Source organism: Aquarana catesbeiana, linkage group LG02, assembly GCF_042186555.1.
Source record: "Aquarana catesbeiana isolate 2022-GZ linkage group LG02, ASM4218655v1, whole genome shotgun sequence".
NCBI classification, from domain to species: domain Eukaryota; kingdom Metazoa; phylum Chordata; class Amphibia; order Anura; family Ranidae; genus Aquarana; species Aquarana catesbeiana.
Window position 1 is genome coordinate 98,954,028 of NC_133325.1, and position 21,860 is coordinate 98,975,887.

General features: G+C 42.3%; 1 protein-coding gene across 2 annotated transcripts in view; it reads left to right on the top strand.

The window, feature by feature from the left end:
* The window catches only part of LHFPL6 (LHFPL tetraspan subfamily member 6), a 250,560-nt gene that overhangs the window by 200,674 nt on the left and 28,026 nt on the right, over positions 1-21,860 (top strand). For both annotated transcript variants that reach the window (XM_073613272.1, XM_073613273.1), the window contains exon 3: positions 17,225-17,323. In XM_073613272.1, coding sequence (XP_073469373.1) covers positions 17,225-17,323 — 99 coding nt within the window. The remainder of the gene's footprint in view (positions 1-17,224; positions 17,324-21,860) is intronic.

Consider the following 21,860-nt stretch of genomic DNA (forward strand, 5'->3'; position numbering starts at 1 on the left):
CACCTGCTCATAGGAGGTTAATAGATTGGTTTGGCAACCAATGGTTTGAACCATGTATAGGCAGGCTGTAGGGGGGAGCCATTTGCTGGGGAACAGAGGATCAGGTAAATAGAAGTGCTTTTCCCGCTCCCAAGACAGAAACAAGCAGTTAACCCTTGTAGAATGGGCACATCTCCACTGCAAGAGAGGACTTTTATTCTTTTGGGCTTTAATAGCATTATGCTGTTGACATATTAACTCCAACTGAACTATTCGTTTTGGCAGTTCTGAAAGGGCTCTTTCACACAAACGTGTCCAAGTACGGAGCCCGCTCTGCTCAGCGGGGGATCGCTCCGTTGATCCCCGCTGAGCAGGCAGATGACAGGTCCGTTGCTGCACACTGTGCAGCAACGGACCTGTCGGAGTGCCGCTCTTCCCTATGGGAGATCGGATGAAGATGGACTGTAGAGTCCATCGTTAACCGATCCGATCCGCAGACGGATGGAAAAGTAGGTTTTTCCTCCGTCACACTTTTTCGGACTGGAGCGGGTCGGATGTAAGCAGACATGTCTCCACTGACATCCGACGCTTCATAGAGGTCTATGGAGCATCCGTTCAGGTCCGCCTAAAAAACCGACAGGCGGACCTGAACGGATCGTTCGTGTGAAAGAGCCCAAAGACTGCTATTATAAAGACCAGTGGAAAGGCTATCACCTGTAGCTGGCTTTGTATTATTAGAGGACCTGGAGGATGGTGTTTGGTCATTATATTGTGTTCTCCTTGATTAGTTTCAGCACAGTGATCGCTTTTTATTGCCCATTTTATCTTCTTGGCTTAGGTCAGACCCATAAGAGCACAATACTACCTTCGGTATAGATGAATTATGCTGTAACTTTATCTTAGCAGACATTAAAGTGGTTGTAAACTCTGCCCCACAACTTTGTCCCATGTGAATCAGCATAAAAAAAACATAATGAACACTGCTTGTAGATATCTCCTTACTTGCATGCCCATGTCTCCCATGATTTACGACACACTCTGTGTGCTTGTCTATCTATTATCAGGACTTGCTACCTGAAATCCCACAAGACTGCATAATCACTCAGAGCTTCCTACTACTCCCCATGTGACCATGTGACATCACATGGAGTGGAAAAAAAGGCATCGGACAGCATTACTGCAGTCTTATCAGCTGAAGCTGATAAGACTGACATAGGCAAACACTAGATAATTGGCACAAGTAAATACTATGAAATAAAACAAGTCAGCTATGAGCAGGGAAGCAGGGTTGCCATAGAAACATTGGATTAAGAAGGAGGCTTGGTTAACAGTACAGGAAGTGCTCAATGTAAGGGTGGAAATACACTCTACTGTGGACTCAGAAAACAATACTTAAGATGGCGCTGCCTTACCCCTGGAAACAAGTTTTTTTAAAGTTTCTTTAAGCAGTAAGTAATATGCAATTTGAGCTGGATTACAGTGGCTATAGTTTGATAATTACTTATTATAATGGACTAAATGAAAACAAGCATCAGAGTGGGAGAGTTTACTTCCTCTTTAAACTGCACTTCATCTAAGCACCACAGACCAAAAATGCTATTTAATTCATTTTAAATATTCCAAGCAAACTTTTCCATACATCAATGTCTCCATGCTTTATTTTGTTGAGAAATCACTTAAAAAAACATCCCCTAGCATTTCTGGCTGTGGCCATCTTGAGTAAGGGCAGATGATTTATGTAGCATTTACTTCCTGGAATGCACCTGCCTTTAGCTCAGGCATGCAAGCAGGAGATGGTGTACTTGGAAAGCCCCTCCTCATCCTTCAGCTACTGAAGACCCGTGGGATGTATGACATCATTTGACTAGGCCTGGAAACCAGGAAGTAACTGAAGAAATGTAAAAGAAAAGTTTAAAAAAGCAAATATGATATACTTTCCTATCCATTTACTAATGCTAGCAGCATTGATTGAGAGAGTTCTGCTTTAACAAGGGTATTAGCTGGACTAATATTTGGAACCTGCAGTCTTACAAAGACAAAAATGTGAAATCCGCACACCATGCAAGTTAACATACAGATGAAATAGATCTATAGGAACTGTTTTTACCTGCCAAAGGATTTTCATATCAGGTCAGCCAATCCTATGATCCAGGTACTCCTGCCAGACAGCACAGCCAGTTCCTGTACTCAACATTGCGGTTAAAGCTGGCCATAGATGGATCAAAATTTGGCAAGTTCAGCAGGGACCAGCCAAATTTTGATCCATCTATGGCTGTTCCTGCTCGACAGAAGTTGATCTAGTGATCAACTTCTGTTGAACAGGAAGGCTGGAATATTATTATTCGATCAGCAGCAGAATCCCCACTGTCAGAATACAATAGCACAGCTGGGAGGATTCCTCAATCAATCAGCCCCCTAGCTACATCTATGGGCATCCTAACAGTACAACCTTGTCCAGGGCTGGCACAGTCTTTAAATGGACAACGTGGAAGCAGCAGCATACGTATGAGGTCATCCCAGTTCTGTAAGCATTGGACTGAAAGCAACGTGCAAAGCAACACAATCTACGTGGCTCATACAGCTTTCCCCCCCTCTCCCAGTCTGAGTACATCTGTACAAGGGATTACAGAACAGTAATATCCATATAGTTTTTGGTACTTATATCGCTTTTCTATAAAATACATAGAAATAATTGCAGCTTAATGTTTTTCAATCTATTACTTGGTGCATCACAAAGATGTTATTACGCTGACACTAATATGTTTGGAAGGTGGGTCAATCGGCCCCTGTTATTTTTTCTAGATATCATATAAAATTCCAGCAGAAGGGTAATAGACATGTATTTTGAAAGTGCATGCAACCTCAGCCAGATTCAGAGAGGAAAATTCTGCAATAAATAAGCCACAAATGCTGTCATTGACACTCAGGAATATAAGAAGTGACAGGAAGCAGTTGTAAGAATGGCTATTTGTACTTAACAGCTGGGCTCCAAACCATCATCGGACAGAAAAATAATGGATCACAGCAGATCGGGCTGTTCTGTAGTATCTAACACAAAAGGAATTCTGCTTCCTCAGAGTGTAAATCAAAATAACAAGTCTTACGTGAGGGGTCAGGCTTGGAGATCAGTAGCTATTGTAGTAAAGAGTCATCCAATGACCAGCAGGATAAGTATACAAGCAGGTCACCCAGGCGGATGACGCGGGCTCACCCAAGGTGTGGGGTCTAAGTACTAACCGGTGTTTACCAGAGCTCCTATAGTGGAGTTGGGTTTTGCTGTGTGTTATTACCAGGTTGCGATCTTCAGGATCGCCCCACCAGGAGGTCAGTAAGCTGGCAAGCTGGAGTCCAGTAACCGATGTACCAGGTAGGGATCAAGCAGAAGCATAGTAAGTAAACAAGTCAAAAGTCAGTAACAAGTGATTGCAGGTTCGGATCAAGCAGAAATGCAGTTAAGGAATAAGCCAAAGGTCAGTAAAAAGTGGTTGCCGGTTGGGATCAAGCAGAAGCATAGTTGAAGAAACAGTAGCAAAGTTTTGGATGGCAGCAGGGGTGACAAGAGCAAGATATTTAGAATATGTGTATGTAACCGCACATATCCTATATATAATTTCAGTTAGTAACTACAGCTTGGTATTTAGGACACGGATTGCATGTGTTTTTCCATTTTGGCGCATATCACATTTGTTTTGTAAAGAGCAAGATATTGGCTGGAGAGAGCACAATAATCTGTCAAACGGGAAGTGCAAAGACATAGCTTAAATAGGAAGTTCATAGGAGGAGAAAAAAGTTCAAGGCTCAAGAGAAACAACATACAAGGCAAGGTTGTCTAAGGAATCAGGCAGGAGCTGTCCAGCGTCTCAGGTGGCTCAGCAGGAAGAGATACAGCCAGACACAGCAGAGCCTGCAGGTTCAGATGTGAGTCCTGACATGAAGTTTAGACCAATAAATAATCTGTAGTTATAAAGCCCAACTTCAGGATTTAGAAATTATCCACCCATGCATTGGTGCCTCCTTGCACTGCAAAGGTTAAAGGCATGTTATGTCTTTCTCTGCTACTTTTTCACTTTCAATTAAAGATTCCCCCACACCCTGTGACTGGAAAGTAAAAGTAAAAGCAGCAGACTGATGGGCTCATCCCTCTGTCAAGCTACTCTCTCCCACTAGCAGAATGACTCACCGATCCGGGGCTTAGAAAACCCCTTGGCTTAATCTCCAAAATGTACCTCATCAAAAGGCACGTTTAGGCGCATTCTAATTGGTCTGCGCGTCACATGGGTGGCACCGACCAATCAGAACCTGTGTAGCCCGTCCTGTCACCGTGGGCGAAAAGGAAAGAAAGCCGCAGGGATTTCAAATCCCCTGACTGGTAAAGCGGCGATACGATGTGTCAGAATTGACGACTGTCACTCTCCAAGTTAGCGGGATGGGCGCGATGGGGACAGAGTCCAGTGTATGTTCACCTTACAAATTTTCTGTAAAGGTGAACTTACACTTTAAAGGAGTACAGGAGCTCTGAAGACCCAAAGTTCTCTATGAGAGTGGAGAAAAAGAATAGCATTAGGGTCCTCGGTTCGAATCCCAACCACGGCACTATCTGCATGGAGTTTGCATGTTCTGCATGTACATGCCTGGGTTTTCTCTGGGTACTTCGGTTTTCTCCAACACTCCAAAGACATGCTGGTAGGTTAATTGGCTCCTGTCTAAATTGGCCGTAGTTTGTGTATATGTGAATGTGAGTTAGGGACCTTAGATTATAAGCTCCTTGAGGGCAGGGACTCATGTGAATATACAATATATATGTAATGCACTGCATAAATTGACATCGCTATATATAATAATGAAGTGGATGCCCTCCGTAATCAGGTTTCTTTCTTAAACACTGAATCCACAGTCGAAAACTGACAGCCAGAAATGGATTGGTTGATGTGGACAGAACTTACTTTTGGTTTTTAATTCAACTTTAGGGCTTGTTTATACTTGCATCACCCTCCAGATCACTTTTCAGAAGGTGCTTAACGGGTGGTAAAGAGGTGTCATGACCCCTCCTTGCCACATGTTATCCTATCTTATGCCGTGTACACATGGGCGGACTTTTCAGCATCAAACGTCCGACGGACTTTCAACATAGTTACGATGGACTTTCGAACGACCGGACTTGCCCACACACGAACGGACTAAAGTCTGTTCAAAAGTCTGTTCGTTTCAACGTGATGATGTACGAAGGGACTAGAATAAGGAAGTTCCTAGCCAGTAGCAAATAGCTGCCTTTGCGTCGTTGTTTGTCCGTCGGAGTAGCATACGGACGAACGGATTTTTCAATCGAACTCGAGTCCGTTGGAAAGATTTGAAATATGTTCTAAATCTAAAGTCCGTCTGATTTTCGACAGAAAATGTCCGCTGAAGGTTCGATGAAGCCCACACATGGTCGGATTGTTCGACGGATTCGTTACGTCGGACCAGTCCGGTCGAAAAGTCCGCCCATGTGTACACGGCATAAAAGCCCACACCACCACAATAGTTCAGTGGAGCCGCCCCAATCACTTGAATGGATTACGTTCTGTGGGCGGTACTGTCCTTTAAACGCGAAAGATCATTTTTGCACGCAGAAATGCAAATCATCATGGCCTCGGCATGTGTATATACCCCTGTACAGCAGCCTTCACAGCTTAGGGCTCAATTGGTGGGCAGTACTGCCCACCAAACGCGTCAGCTGGAATCCTTTTCTTCATGTAGCAACATGCACATATCCCCTTGCAGGTTAACCGCTTGCCGACCAGCCACCATCATTATACTGCGGCAGGTTGGCACGGCTGCGCAAATCGCCATAGGTGTACGTCAGCCACTTTAAGAGCAATAGGGGGCGCGTACCCGCGACACCGATGCACATGGCCGGCAGCCGTGATGTACGCCGGCCACCCGCGATCGCTCCACAGAGAAACAAACAGATATGTGATCAGGAACAGCAATCTCTCTCCTCCTCCAGTCAGTCCCCTCCCCCCCACAGTTAGAAACACCTCCCTAGGACACATTGAACCCCTTGATCGCCCCCTAGTGTTAACCCCTTCCCTGCCAGTGACATTTATACAGTAATCAGTGGCTACTTTTAGCTTTAACTTTTGCGCAAACCAATCAATATATGCTTATTGTGATTTTTTTTTTTTAACCAAAAATAGGTAAAAGAATACATATTGGCCTAAACTGATGAAGAAATGTTTTTTTTTTACATTTTTTTGGGGAGGATATTTATTATAGCAAAAAGTAAAAAATATCGGGGTTGATTTACTAAAGGCAAATCCACTTTGCACTAGAAGTGCACTTGGAAGTGCAGTCGCTTTAGATTTGAGGGGAACATCTGAAATGAGGGGAAGCTCTGCTGATTTTATCTTCCAATCATGTACAAGCAAAAATGCTGTTTTTTATTTTCCTTGCATGTCCCCCTCAGATCTACAGCGACTGCACTTCCAAGTGCACTTGTAGTGCAAAGTGGATTTGCTTTTAGTAAATAAACCCCATTGGGGTTTTTTTTCAAAATTGTGGCTCTTTTTTTTTTTTTTTTATAGCGCCAAAAATAAAAAACGTAGAGGTGATTGAAAACCACCAAAAGAAAGCTCTATTTGTGGGAGTAAAGGGATATCAATTGTGTTTGGGTACAACGTCGCACGACCGCGCAGTTGTCAGTTAAAGCGACGCAGTGCCGTATTGCAAAAAATGGCCTGGTCATTAAGGGGGCAAATCCTCCCAGTCCTTAAGTGGTTAAAGGGAGTAATTGGGGGCAATTAAAAAACAGCTCAACCTATCACCCCCCCCCCCACCACCACAAGTGTAAACAAGGCCTTGTAGTATACTGTATCACAAATTTAGTTTTCTGCACTTCAGATAGTATTGCTTCTGTATTCATTCAAAGCACCTTATGGGGAAAAAATGATAATTATTTCTCAATATATTCACTTTTTTCTGACTTTTTTGCTGTTCACATCAAAATCCTACTTAACAGTCAGGAGAGATGGAGGGAGATGAGTTAAAACTGCCTCTAGCACCGACACAGTTACCTAGTCCTTGTATTAAATCTCTGAAGAATATGTCTGAGGATCACGTGATTTAAATCCTTTGGAGACATGAGATTGTCTAGAATTGTATTGTCTGCTTGTAAGAAAACTCTTTTTAGTTCATGGAAGAAGATAAGATTTTATTTTTGTCAGCAGAGCAACACATTTCTGTCCACAATGTCAAAATAATTATTCCTGGGAGCTCTTCTTCTTTCTTCTGCACAGAAAAATATTGGTTTGTGCGTCCCGTGTAATAGCACATGGAAAGTAAAAAGACAAATTATGGTAATAATGATTTCAATGAAGATCAATTACGTTGGATACTTATCATCATATCTTCATACAGGCAGCGCCTCTTATTATACATGAGCAGAATTTTACACTTAATAAGCAGATATAAAAGTAGAGTGTGAATAAAGGGATCGTTTGTTTTAAGATTGCAGCAGCAAAGGGAAAATAGCGATCGACAAAAGGTGGCTATATATGCCTTGCTATTACTCAGATAAAGCCACACTGAGTTTATAGAAAAAAGCACTACATTTAAAGAGAGATTATACCATAATCAATTTTATTTATTTTTTTGGTGTATAGGATGTTTTATATTTGTTTGCTATACATATACATTCTTTGTATAACAATTTAACATTTAATTAATGACAAAGGATTGCCAGAACACTAGAGGCTAGCTAAAGTGACAGCTTAGCAGATGATTCCTGCCATGATTGAAAAAGCCATTCAATAAGGAACGAGTTACTGATCTGACTGTTATAATGCCACCTGGCACATTACGAGGGCTCACCTGAGGCCAAAGTCTAAGTGGCAGTTGTTCTCCAGAGCTCCCGATGGTAAAATAGACAGGAGGCCTTGTGGTCCCATATTTCTTTTTTGCTTCAACTGGCACAAGGTAGGTGTCATCAGGGTGGCCTCACGAGGGGAGTGGCTGGAACAAAAAGGCTACGGTATGGAAACGGTTCACATGGCTGTAGACAAGACAATGGTCAAGTCAGAAAGAGATCTTGGCAGGCAGCAGTGAGAGAGCAGTTGAAGTGTTACTAAACCCAGGACCCTGAATTCACTATATCTGGTCTCCCACAGTACACAGAACATGGAAATGCCAAAGTTTTATTAAATATAAACTGCTAAATACTTTTTCTCATCAGAAGTTAGAGCAGTCTTGTGACTTCTATCAGTGTCTGGATTAAGCTCGTAGAAGGAGTTTTCATTCTCCCCTAATTGTCCTATGAGGCTGCAGGACCCCTGACCCTCTGCCTGGACAATGGTGATTGGCCCTGACATGCACTCTCCCAAGAAAAAAAAACTCTCTAGCAATACACACCAAATTGAGCATGTGCAACTTGTTGATGCTGAAAATCCCTGCCAGGGATCTGGCGAGGACCTGCAAGGAATCTTGGAAGACGCAGCAGGGATCCTACGAGTACTGTAACAGACTTATTCATGTATGATTAACTAGCACAGCTTAAGCTACTGAGCTTTGTAAACTACAGGTTTTTTTCCACACAAAAAGATCTAAGTAGACAGAAGAAGTGAAAAAAAGCATAACGCTGCTCTTGCTGAACAACAACAGGACACTGAGCCAATCAGGAACACTTTCCTTGTATGAATAAAGCTATACTTACTATCTGGAAGCGTAGGGGTTGCTACTACTATTTTGTTACCCAGGAAATTCCCTTCAACTCACCTGCACTGTGGCACCTTATATGATAACATCAACCACTCATTGATTTACTCAAAGCATTATGAGAATCTCTTTGACCCTCTTGCTGCAAAAGGTTCATAAGTGGTAGCCTTGCTCAAACAAGATTCCCACACAGATTGATAGGGCTTCCTTGAGCATTTTCTGATAAGTAACCACTGACACAATGATCATTATATCTATATCTTTAAAGAGGGTATTCTTACTAACCACAAACGTAAGGAGCATTCTTGCCACTGAGCACCCATGTAAGGGAGGCATCCTTCTCCCTAAGCACCAATATAAGGACCATTCTTCCCATTGACCACCAGAATAAAGAAGGTCTTCTCCAACTGACCATCAATGTAGCATTTCCCATAGATTTCACAATAGTGTGCCATGAGCTGTAGATGTGGTATTTATTAATAGGGGTTTCCTGAGACCTGAAAATTAATTAAGGGGTCTTCCATGATACAAAGAAAATTGAGAAAGGCTGATCTAAATCAGTGGTCCCCAAACTGCATCCCAGGAGCCAGATGTGGCTCTTTGCTTGCTTTTATCTGGCCCCTGGGGCACTATTTCATCCACCGATACCAACTATGGGGCACTACCCCCCCCCTCCACTGAGACCAATGAAGGGGCACAAATCCTCCCAATGACACCAATGATGGGGCACAATTTCTCCCAATAGCATCAACAACGGGGCACAATTTCTCCCAATAACACCAACAATGGGGCCCAATGATAGGGCACAATTCTTGCCAATGACACCAACAATGGGGCACTATTCCTCCCACTGATAGCGATGATGAGGCACAATTCCTTCCACTGACACCAACCATAGAGAACAATTCCTTTCACTGACACCAACAATAGGGCACAATTCCTCCCACTGACACCAATGATGGTTGTGCCCCAACATCCTGCCTTCACCTTCCAATGAAGAAATGGGGCATTATTTTTCCCACTGATGTTGGGACCTTTTCTACTCCCAATAGCCACAGTCTGGACTCCCTGAAGTCTGAAGAACATTAAATTTGCCCTTTGTATAGAAAGTCTGGAGACCCCGATCCATGGTGGCTAGCGGCTATGCCAGTATCGCAGGGTCATACCTTTAGGTTCCAATAAATGGTAATAACAGCAGAAGACATTTTCCTGAGCCATCAGCCACAAACATAATTCAGCCTTGTCTGAGATATATTTAAACAGCAATATACAGTAGCCCGCGTATACATTTTCCAGGAGACCTAGTTATAGAAAGATGTTTTTAATCTCACAGTAACAGGCTTGACAACAAATAATATCCGTTTCTATATTTAACTTATGACATATTTTCTCTGTAGTTCCCTTCCTTTATGAACCACCTGTAACACTGCAACGATGTCCCTGATCTATTGATGTGGAGCTATTATCTTTTTTACAAGATCAAACTAAACCTGCACTACAGCAGAAAATAGAAGACGTTTGGATAGTCTGCAGCATTAATGCCTTGAGCTAGCTCACCTGAATGTCAACACTTTGTAGGTCCAGGAATGGGAAAGTTTCTACAAAATGTTACATTTTGAAGGTTAGGCTTATATGATGTTTTTAAATCATTGAAGAGTACCATAAATTGTCTGCAAGGGTTTTCGGCAAGTATTTAGGAAATTCCTTTACGTGGCAAAAATGTCTGCATTGAGGCTCCATTCCCCATGGATCCCCGCTGACTAGCTGTTTGGACACCTGTTCTATAAATGCTCGGGCCTCCACAGCTGCTATTTTCGGAGTTTAGGGTGCAACCTTGATATGACATTATACATGTAAAACCAGAGCTGTGTTGTACCAAAAGAGAAAAGAAAAACACATTCATCAACACTATGGTTTATTTGGGTAAGTTGCCTCTCAAAACAAGAGGCCAAAACACTAATGTCTGTTTTAGATGTTCTGCTTCTGAACCAGACTTCCAGACTATGTAGATAAATTGGAGTATAATGCTCTGTACGTGGCAGTTCTTATACATACAGAGTAATGCTATGTACACACGATAGGATTTTCCGACAACAAATGTTGGTTGTGAGTTTGTTGTCGGAAATTCCGACCGTGGGTAGGCTCCATCTGACATTTGTTGTCGGAATTTCCGACAACAAAAATTTGAGAGCTGGTTCTCAAATTTTCAGACAAAATCCGTTGTCGGAAATTCCGATCGTGTACAGTTCCGACGCACAAAATTCCACGCATGCTCGGAATCAAACAGAAGAGCCGCACTGGCTATTGCACTTAATTTTTCTCGTCTCGACATATGCGTTGTACGTCACCGTGTTCTTGATGTACATCATTTCCGACAACATTTGTGCGACCGTGTGTATGCACGACAAGTTTCAGCCAACATCTGTCAGAAATAAATCCATGGTTTTGTTGTCAGAAAATCCTATCGTGTGTACATAGCATAAGTGTTCAGACTATATGATATCCAGATATCTATCAGCCCTAAAATTTATCTAAGGCTAGGTTCACACATCTCTGCGACCCGCGTTTTGCACAAACACAACAGCCCATTCATTTGAAGGAGCTGCCGTGTCTCCGGAAGTGTAGGGAAAAGGTCCCTGCAGCATTTTAGAAATTGCAGCCCACACAGGAATCGCAAGTACGGTGCAGTTTCCAGTGTGGTGCAATGGCCTGTGCGTGCGGTGTGCCAATAAGAGTAATGGCACCCACACACATCCAACGCATTTTTCTGTGTGGGTGGTTGCAGCTGTGGTAAGAGATGTGGACCTGGAGCGGGAACCACCCGCACAGATTTGAACCTAACCCAAGGCCTTATATACACTGGGCAGGGACTGCACTCCTGTGAGCCACAGGAGAAGTACAGGCAGACAAGCTTTGGTTGTACTTCTGCTTTAAAGTGGTACTGAAGTCTTTCAAGTGGAAGTCAAGGCAAAGGCAAACTAACTACTCTCAGCCACATTCTAAGCCTAGTCTATCTAGAAAAGCAAAATGATACCCCAGCTCCACTGCCAATATGATGATCTATGAACAGTGAACCGGTGCTCTAGCCAGGACGTTCAGGCCCCAAAATGCAGTACTTGAATCAGAAAATGGCTGGCGACTCGGATGCTCTTGAATAAAAATCCTTTATTTGGTTACATGGGTACACAGGTACAGGCTACGCTGACGCGTTTCGGCTAAGAAACCTTCATCAAAGCATCATGCTTTGATGAAGGCTTCTTAGCCGAAATGCGTCAGCGTAGCCTGTACCCGTGTACCCATGTAACCAAATAAAGGATTTTTATTCAAGAGCATCCGAGTCGCCAGCCATTTTCTGATTCTAGTCTATCTAGCCCTGTAGAGAAAAAATTACTATACATTCTTCTCCAGTCCGGTCCCCATAGTAAGTCTATGGGTGACATCACATCCCAGGCATTTTCCAGCCATTGATAGCTTTCTCCTGCACACAGAGGGCGCTGCTGCATATTGGACATCAGTGGCTTCAGAATAGTTAAAGCGTAACTCCACTTTTGTTGAGAAAAAAAACATTCCCCTCTGGGTGATCTATGTACATTGCAAGGATTATAACAAACTTTGTTGCAGATTCCTACCTTTTGTTTTTTCTGAAGAAATCCCTCTTTGTCTGTGCCTCTGTTCTGAGTGGGTCTAATGGGAGTGGTTTCATAATTAACTGTCAGGTGTGCAGCTGCAGAGCACTAATGAGGAAATCTGCAGGGCCTGCATCCCTTTAGACATGTTCCTATTGAAAGTATCTCTCCAAAAATGACATTTTTGTTGCAGGGGATGCCTTTAATCTGACTTGTATCTTAGGCAAGCAGGAAATTATGTTTCTGGGGCGTGGTCAGTACACATTCTGTATACAGAACTCCAGGTTTGCATATTGCATTGCATTCTCAGAAAATTACAGCGGGCTCAAATTGAAAAGGAAAGGTAATTTTTAATAACATTCAATTACAATATGATTAGTGTCGCAGTTATATGCACTATATTTTTTCTTTATTTGCTATTTTCTTTTCCCCACGAAAGTGGAGTTACCCTTTAAGTATAGGGATTTTTTTTTTCTCTCATCAGGGCTTCCATCTTCACCCGAATCTCTTTGCAGGTTTGTAGACGCCAGCCATTTGAATGGGCAAGCCCCAATGACTTCACTCCCACACATGGGAGTCATGATTGCGGTACAGCACTCTGGATTGATGGCACATTCACTGTGCCCTCACTTCAAAATGCAGTGTACATGCGGCGGTGACATCACCAGCTGAAGAAATTGTGAATATCTCCTAAATAGTATAAGCTTACCTATAGGTACAAATGACCAAGCGGTGTTTATGACTGCTTTATGCGCTCAAAAGCACTTGTTTTTCTGCACTACATGGAAATGTACTGCCTTTTGCAAACGCACATGGTTGCCATTAATTCTTAATGACACCCCAACACATCTACCAAACACGGGTGCGTTCCTGGCCACCAAAATGCATGGTACCGCAGTACCATGTGGCTTGGTGCAGCCTGATTTTTAGAAAATGGTGTCTGAAGTACTTTTGCACATTCCAGCATGTTGGGCAACCCCTTGAAATGAATAGGCTGCAGGAAACATGGTGTGCAGGGACACGCAGCAAAAGTGTGCGCTGTGACGCATCCTTATTGTGTGAGCAAGGCCTTAAAGTTCACTACTGAAAAGTGAACAGATTGGGAAACAGTTGCCACACTTCTATATCCAGCAAAAAGAAACAAAATCTAAAAAGCTGACTCCCTCCCGGCATCTTGGAAAAAAGATGGAGAGATTACTTTAATTCACTTCTTATCTCATGGTGCAATTATTTTCTGCTGCGCCTCACACTTACTGACATAATTATTTCTAATTATCTTTGATGTTTGGTGCGTGGTGAAGCAGAGCCTTGCACAGTTCATTAGGTGATGGCGGTCTCACTTGACTGGCATTGAAGCTGTGATCTGGGTGTCTCATGATCCAGCGTGTTCTACGTGTGGGGTGCACAAGTTGTATTGTGCTGGTGATGGCACAGAACAGATGCTGCTGTTTGGATGGCACATTTCTCAGTGTTGTACGGGGCATCTTAAGTATTCCATCTTGGCTCTGGCAAATTAGAGATTGTGGGCTTCTGCTTGTCTCTTGGCCCGAGTTTCTGGCTTCATCCATCATGCAGAAACTCATGTAAGAGTAATTACTGCCATCTGTGTCTGTTGGGTGACTGTCTTATTGCTTCTTCCATGGATTTGGAAGACAGGTCAATGTTCTGTGTATTTTGCCTTTCTGTAACTGTCAAAGCACAAATTCATCTGCAAGTCACTGTACACCAAATACTACATAATACATAAGGGTGGATATGATAAAACAGTGCGTATGTACAGTATAATTTCCAACATTTTAACCACTTCCCATCCGGGCCGCTTCTGGCACTTTGCTCCTACATGTAAAAATCATTGTTTTTTTTCTAGAAAATTACTCAGAAACCCCAAACATTATATATGTTTTTTTTTGTTTGTTTTTTTTAGCAGAGACCCTCTGGAATAAAATGGCAGTTGTTGCAACTTTTTATGTCACACGGTATTTGCATAGCGATTTTTCAAACACGTTTTTTGGGGAAAACAAACAGTTTCATGAATTAAAAAAACAGTAAAGTTAGCCCAATTTTTTGTATAATGTGAAAGATGATGTTACACTGAGTAAATAGATACCTAACATGTCACACTTTAAAATTGTGCACACTTGTGGAATGGCGCCAAACTTCGGTACTTAAAAATCTCCATAGGCGACATTTTAATTTTTACATGTTTAGAGCTACAGAGGAGGTCTTGGGCTAGAATTGTTGCTTTTGCTCTAACGCATGTAGCCATAACTCACATGTGTGATTTGAACGCCGTTTACATATCTGGGCGTGACTTGTGTATGCGTATGCTTCTGTGCGCAAGCACGCCGGGAAAGGGCGTGTTACTTTTTTTTTTTATTTATTCTTTATTGGACTTTTTTTTTTACACTTTCTCTTTGAATAAAATTTTTTGAACACTGTTATTCTTATTACAATAAATGTAAACATCCCTTGGAGTAGTGCATGACAGGTCCTCTTTATGGAGAGATGTGGGGTCAGTAACTGCCGCTATGATTGTTCTTACGGTGCACAGAATTGCCCTCTGAAAAAGATGGTATCTGGATGATGCCTGTAGCTGCAATGTATATAAGGGCTTGTTCATATGTGCTGTTATACATCAGAACACTCACCAGAGGGGGTTTAATAAGCAGTGGGGTCGCCTCCTCACCCCCTGCCAACACAGGAAGCTGAATTTGTGCACCAGGAAATAAGTGTGTCACCAACCTGGCTGTGCAGTGAGGTAGATGTGTGGAAGGGTTTGTTCATATGTACTGTACTGCAAAAATCATTCCAGAGGGCGTTTGACAGGCAGTGAGGTCGCCTCCTTGCTGACTGCAAAAAATCTCAAAATGCTGGCCCACTACAGTGTAACCACCTGCATTGCATGACTGGGGACTCTCTCCCTCTTAGACATTGATTTTTTGTAAAAAAAAAAAAAAAAATTTTTATTGGGGGGGGGCACATGGTGGGGCACAGCTTAATGTTGGGGGGGGGGGGGGTCAGGGCCCCCTCTGGCCCCCCCTAGGGACGCCATTGATTGGTTTGCCAAAAGTTATAGTGTCTACAAAATAGGGGATAGTTTTATGGCATTTTTATTGATTTTAGTTTTTTTTTTTTTTTTAGTAATGGCGGCGATCAGCGATTTTTATGATGACTGCGACATTATGGCGGACACATCGGACAATTTTGACACATTTTTGGACCATTTGCATTAATACAGCGATCAATGCTAAAAAATTGCATTGATTACTGTAAAAATGTCATTGGCAGTGAAGGGGTTAACCACTAGGTGGCGCTGTAGGGGTTAAGTGTGTCCTAGGGAGTGATTCTAACTGTGAGGGGAAGGGGCTGTGTGTGACATGACACTGATCACCTCTCCCGATTACAGGGAGCGGTGATCAGTGAGAGTGTAATTAGGCAGAACGGGCAGATGCTTGTTTACATCAGCATCTCCCCGTTCTTCTTCATCGTGAGACAATCGCAGGTATCCCTGCGGACATCGGGCCCGCGATCGCAGTCACGGAGCTCCCGGTGGGTGTGCGCCCGCAAGCCGCCTCTTAAAGGGCAACGTACAAGGTACGTTAATCTGCCTGTACATGCCCTTCTTCCGCAGTATATATGCGTGAGGCGGTCGGGAAGCGGTTAAGCGACTTGCCATCTGTATACTGAACACAGGGGATCGTTCACTGAGCACCTCCACCATTCAGGGAACGTCTTGTCATTTTTTTAATGGCTACAAGGCATTCTCTGATTGGACGAAGCAGCGATTGTGACATCATCTGCCCCCTTCTCCCTTGTCCAGTCAGAGAATGTGCTTATTTTTATTGAAAAAAACTATTCTCTGAATGTTGAGTGATCCCCTGTGTTCAGTAAACAGGCAGCAATCATTAAGGCCTGATTCACATCTATGCAGGTTGCAGTTTGCATATGCCAGATACATTTTGTGTTTCTCAATACACGTTTTTAATCCATTGAAGTCTGTGGAACCAAAAACCAGAAAAACGTCCCTGGCCTTTTCCATAAAATGCACAGATGTGACCTACATCCATAGGAAACCATGTTAAATGGACTGTAGTGTGTTTCTCCAATCGTGTGTACACTTCTTTCGAGAGCCGATCACGACAGTTCATCCGATATTATTCTTTGATCGGACAAGCACGAAAATTTTCCTCGTACGATACCAGATCGTACGATTTTCATTTAGTCAGTATAGTTGTCGTACGAAAATACAATACAAATACATTACAACACATGACATCGCTTCCGATTTTTTTTTCTGTCGTACGAGAATTTTCGTGACTTTAGTTACCTATTCAATTTCTACTTGCGACTATTAAGCTAAAAAAGTCGTATGATCTGTCGTGCGATATTCGGATCGTATGTACGGGCCATAAGACAGCATCAAGAAGAGACCAGTACTGACTGAATGTAGCACAGGCTATCACAGTGATTTTTAGCCCTCTGGATGTGAGCTACGGAGAATTAGATGTAACCAAAAAATAGATACTTCCTGGGGTTTAGCTTTAGGCAGATTGAGAAAGTGTCCACACACCTTGCCGTGTTGTTTTTCAGGGCCGGTTCACACCAGAATCGCACAGGAACGCGTGATTCCTGTGTGTTCCCCTGCAGTGATATTTCACAGCCCATTCATTTTTAATACTGCCTTTCCCGCACCACGTTCTAAAGTGAACTTTTTTTTCTAAAATTTTAATTGTAAGGTATATTTACATTTATATTTGTCAGTAGATAATTCAACGTGTACAATCTAATTGTATTGTGTGTGACTAGGTGGTTTATACTTAGAGATCAAAAGCAACTATGGCTTTTCTGTAATTTATCTAGAAATAGTTATTTTATCCAAATTAACAGTATTATAAGAAACATACTTATTATGTTTTTTTTTTTCCACATAGGGCTGCTGATTGGATCTGGCTGTGCTCTCTATCCTCTGGGCTGGAGCAGCGAGGAAATTCGGCAAACATGTGGAAACCTCTCAGCACAGTTTGAATTGGGTAGGTATTGATTACTCAAGTTGACGTTCGTTAAAATATTGCCAATCTCTTAACTCGACCTGGAATAAATTTGATGGGTAAAAATCCACCAGCCTACACAAGACTCGCCTTTCCTCCACTACAATGTCCCCATTGTGTAAATTGGATAAGGTGGAGAGGCAGCAGGGCAGCCGCTCAGCACAGGACCCGGAAAATATTGGAAGTCACTATACTAGTGGTGCATCTACTACAGTGATATCCAGCTTCTAGGGGGATCCCATAGGTATAGTATATACATAGTTACATTGGTCCAAGCTAGACCATTGTGACTAAGTAAAAAATGACATACCTGGAATTCTTCTTTAACCACTTGACCTCCGGAAGATCTACCCCCTTCATGACCAGGGCATTTTTTGCTATATGGTACTGCCTTATTTTAACTGACAATTGTGCAGTGAGGCAACGCTGTACCCAAATAAAATGTATTTTTTTTCCCACAAACAGAGCTTTCTTTTGGTGGTATTTGATTACCACTGTGTCTATTTTTTGCACTATGAACAAAAAAGACTGAATACTTAAATAAAAACAAAACAATATTTTTTATTTTCTGCTTTAAAACTTATACAATAAAAAAAATTTTAAAAATCTAATTTCTTCATCAATTTAAGCCAATATATATTCTGCTACATATTTTTGGTAAAAAAAAAAAAAAAAATGCGTTTATTGATTGCTTTGCACAAAAGTAATAGCGTCTACAAACTATGGGATATATACTGGATTTATATATATATATATAAATATTAGTAATGGCAGCAATCAGCGGGACTGAGATATTGCGGCAGACAACCGGACACTAATTGACACTTTGTGAGAACCAGTGATCAGTGCTAAAAATATGCACTATCACTGTACTTTAGACACTGGCTGGGAAGGGGTTAAACATCTAGGGAAACCATGTGTGCCTAGCCACTCTTTTTTGTGTACAGTGTGTGGTGCGTTTACTGAGGGAAGTGATGGAATTTATTCCCTGCTTTGCAGGGAAAGAAAATCCATTACTTCCCCTTGTCAGAACGGAGCTCTGCCTTGTTTTCATAGGTAGAGCTCCATCCATATGTGTTTTGCTGATGATCGGTGGGTGCCAGCGGACATCGATTGGCTGGCACCCGCTGATCAGCTTCTGCTGTGACAAATCACAGCAGAAGCAGCGTGCCCCCTACCCGGAGGTGCAGAATCACGTATATACATTGCATCAAGAAAGTATTCACAGCGCTTCACTTTTTCCACAGTTTGTTATGTTACAGCCTTATTCCAAAATGGATTCAAATCATTATTTTCCTCAAAATTCTACAAACAAAACACCATAATGACAACGTGAAAGAAGTTTGTTTTAAATCTTTGCAAATTTATTAAAAATAAAAAACAAAAAAATCCCATGTAAACAAGTATTCCTAGCCTTTGTCTTGACGCTCAAAATTGAGCTCAGCTGCATCCTGTTTCCACTGATCATCCTTGAGATGTTTCTGCAATTTGATTGGAGCCCACTTGTGGTAAATTCATTTGATTGGACATGATTTGGAAAGGCACACACCTGTCTATATAAGGTCCCACAGTTTACAGTGCATGTCAGAGCACAAACCAAGCCATGAAGTCCAAACAATTGTTTCTAGACCTCTGGGACAGAATTGTATTGATGCACAGATCAGAGAAGGGTGCAGAAAACTTTCTGCAGCATTGGAGGTCCCAATGAGCACAGTGCCCTTCATCATCCCTAAATGGAAGAAGTTTAGAACCACCAGGACTGGTGGAGAGGAGAACCTTCCAGAAGGACAACCATCTCTGCAGCACTCCACCAATCAGGCCTGTATGGTAGAGTGGCCAGACAGAACCCACTCCTCAGTAAAAGGCACATGACACCCAACCTGGAGTTTGCCAAAAGGCACCTGAAGGAACTTCAGATCATGAGAAACAAAATTCTCTGGTCTGATGAAACAAAGATTGAACTCTTCAGCCTGAATGGCAAGCGTCATGTCTGAAGGAATCCAGGCACTGCTCATCACCTGGCCAATGCCATCTCTATAGTAAAGCATGTTGGTTGCAGCATCATTCTGTGGGGATGTTTTTTAGTGGCAGGAACTGGGAGACTAGTCAGGATCGAAGGAAAGATAAATGCAGCAATGTACAGAGACATCCCTGATGAAAACCTGCTCCAGAGTGCTCTGGAGCGAAGGTTCAACTTCCAACAGAACAACGACCCTAAACACACAGCCAAGATAACAAAGGAAGGGCTACAGGATAACTGTGAATGTCCTTAAGTGGCCCAGCCAGAGCCTAGACTTGAACCCGATTGAACATCTCTGGAGAGATCTGAAAATGGCTGTGCACTGACAGTCCCCATCCAACCTGATGGAGCTTGAGAGGTCCTGCAAAGAAGAATGGGAGAAACAGCCCAAAAATATATGTGCTAAGCTTGTTGCATCATACTCAAAAAGACTTGAGGCTGTAATTGGTGCCAAAGGTGCTTCAACAAAGTATTGCGCAAAGGCTGTGAATACTTATGTACATGGGATTTTTTTCATTTTTATTTTTAATAACTTTGCAAAGATTTCGAACATCTTTCACGTTGTCATTATGGGGTATTGTTTGTAGAATTTTGTAATACATTTTGGAATAAGACTGTCGCATAAAAAAATGTGGAAAAAGGGAAGTGCTATGAATACTTTCCAGATGCACTGTATATGTGATTCAGCACAGCGCGGCAGCACCTGTAGCAGGAAATCTGCTATGGGGAGGTCGGCAAGTGGTTATTGGGATTTGAAGATGTTGTGAGTGTTTATCAATCTGCATTAATTAGAAAAAAATGGTGATCCTGCCATGAATGTCCTTATTCATGCACTTCCTGTTATGGGGTGAAAATCAGCTACAAGTTGTACTTCTGCCTTGTAACTCTCTTGCACACTCCCCTGGAGGAAACTACAAGCAACCTTTATTGAAAAGCATGCTGCCAGTGAAGAGTAAAGGTATCTTAAATTAGCATGTTGAGTTTCAGCCAGTGACTCGGGCAGCATTATTTAGGTGAGAACTGATATGTTCAAATAGACATCAGTGGCAGCTCCAGGGCTGCTTTTATACTTCCTATCCCCCTGGGTCAATTTTTTTGCTGCCCTGCATTAGCTGGCATGCCTTAAAGTGGTTGTAAGCCCTCTCATATACCAAGTGAAGTAAATAGCTTCGGATGATACACAGAGATGAAACAAATCCTCCTACATAACTTTTACTTTTTTATATGCAGTCTTCTCTTGTCTACAACCCTTCAAAAGAGTTGTGATAAAGTCCTTCTGCATCTGTGAGGAGTACAGAGAAGGGGGTGGAGAGTGTGAGGAGTACAGAGAAGGGGGTGGAGAGCTGCAGTTACAGCTCTTTACTGTATACACTGTGCGAGAGCTAACTGGAGGAAAGGGACACACCACCTCTACATAGGCAGAGGAACAAAGGAACATCCAGAGCTGAATAAACAAGCTGTGTGCTTATCTCCCTCACCGTCACAATTTTTTTCTCATATGTCGGGAAACCTTTTCAGAAGTGACACATGCTGAAAACAGAGGAATGAAGCACCAGAGAGAAACAACACTTAGAGCTTTGGAGAGAGACAAGTAAACACTACAGATATATGTGCTTAGTTCAAAATTTAATTTTAAGGGGGTTTACAACCTCTTTAAAATGAACTTGTACCCAGATCACACACTAAATTATTTACATATTTTGAACAGTCCATGAAAGCAGTTTGCTACAAGTCCTAAACCAATCTTAGCTTTTTTTTATGGAAAGCAGATCTTGGAGGCTACCAACCGTCTAATGTAAACACACAGCAGGTTTTTCTAAGCTGTTCAAAACAGATTCAAGGGACATTGTTTTGATCTTTGGGGAGCTTGGAGAATCAATAACTTCACATTAAAGAAGATGTCTCATGAGCAATAAAAGCAAATGCTGCTTTTTACATTTTAGAAATACCCATGTTTGCTTTTATGAAGAAATGCTGAATGAATGTAGAGTAAATCCCATCTTTTTCTCTCAAATTACTGCCCATCTGTTCCTCCCCAGCCAGAAGCCCAATTTGTGGGTGTTCCAATTGTGGATCTCAGGCAAAGCTCGCTTGCTTCCATCCCCGCTGCTGTGAGCACACCTCTCTCTGCATGGGTTATGCAATGACCCAGTGCTAGAAACAAGTGCTGTCAATCAACACTAATTATTCATCTCTTTCAGAACAGTGTAGTTGGACCATGGTGGCTTTAGGGGTCATTCTACCCTACCAACCATTTTAGAACATGCACTTTGTCCCCTGGGGAAAAGGATTAAAAAATGCATTTACAGTGACAATTTTTGTTTACCAGCACCTAGAGAGGTCAGGGGGGCTTGGTTTTAAGCTCTTACTGCTTGTTAAGAATATGTACAGTAAATATTGTTCATAGTCCAGGCACTGGTACACGTTAAAGGGTTTGTTCCCCTTTTCAGAAAGAATGAAATGGTGAACCCTACACCCCCCCCCCCCCCCTGATCCCTG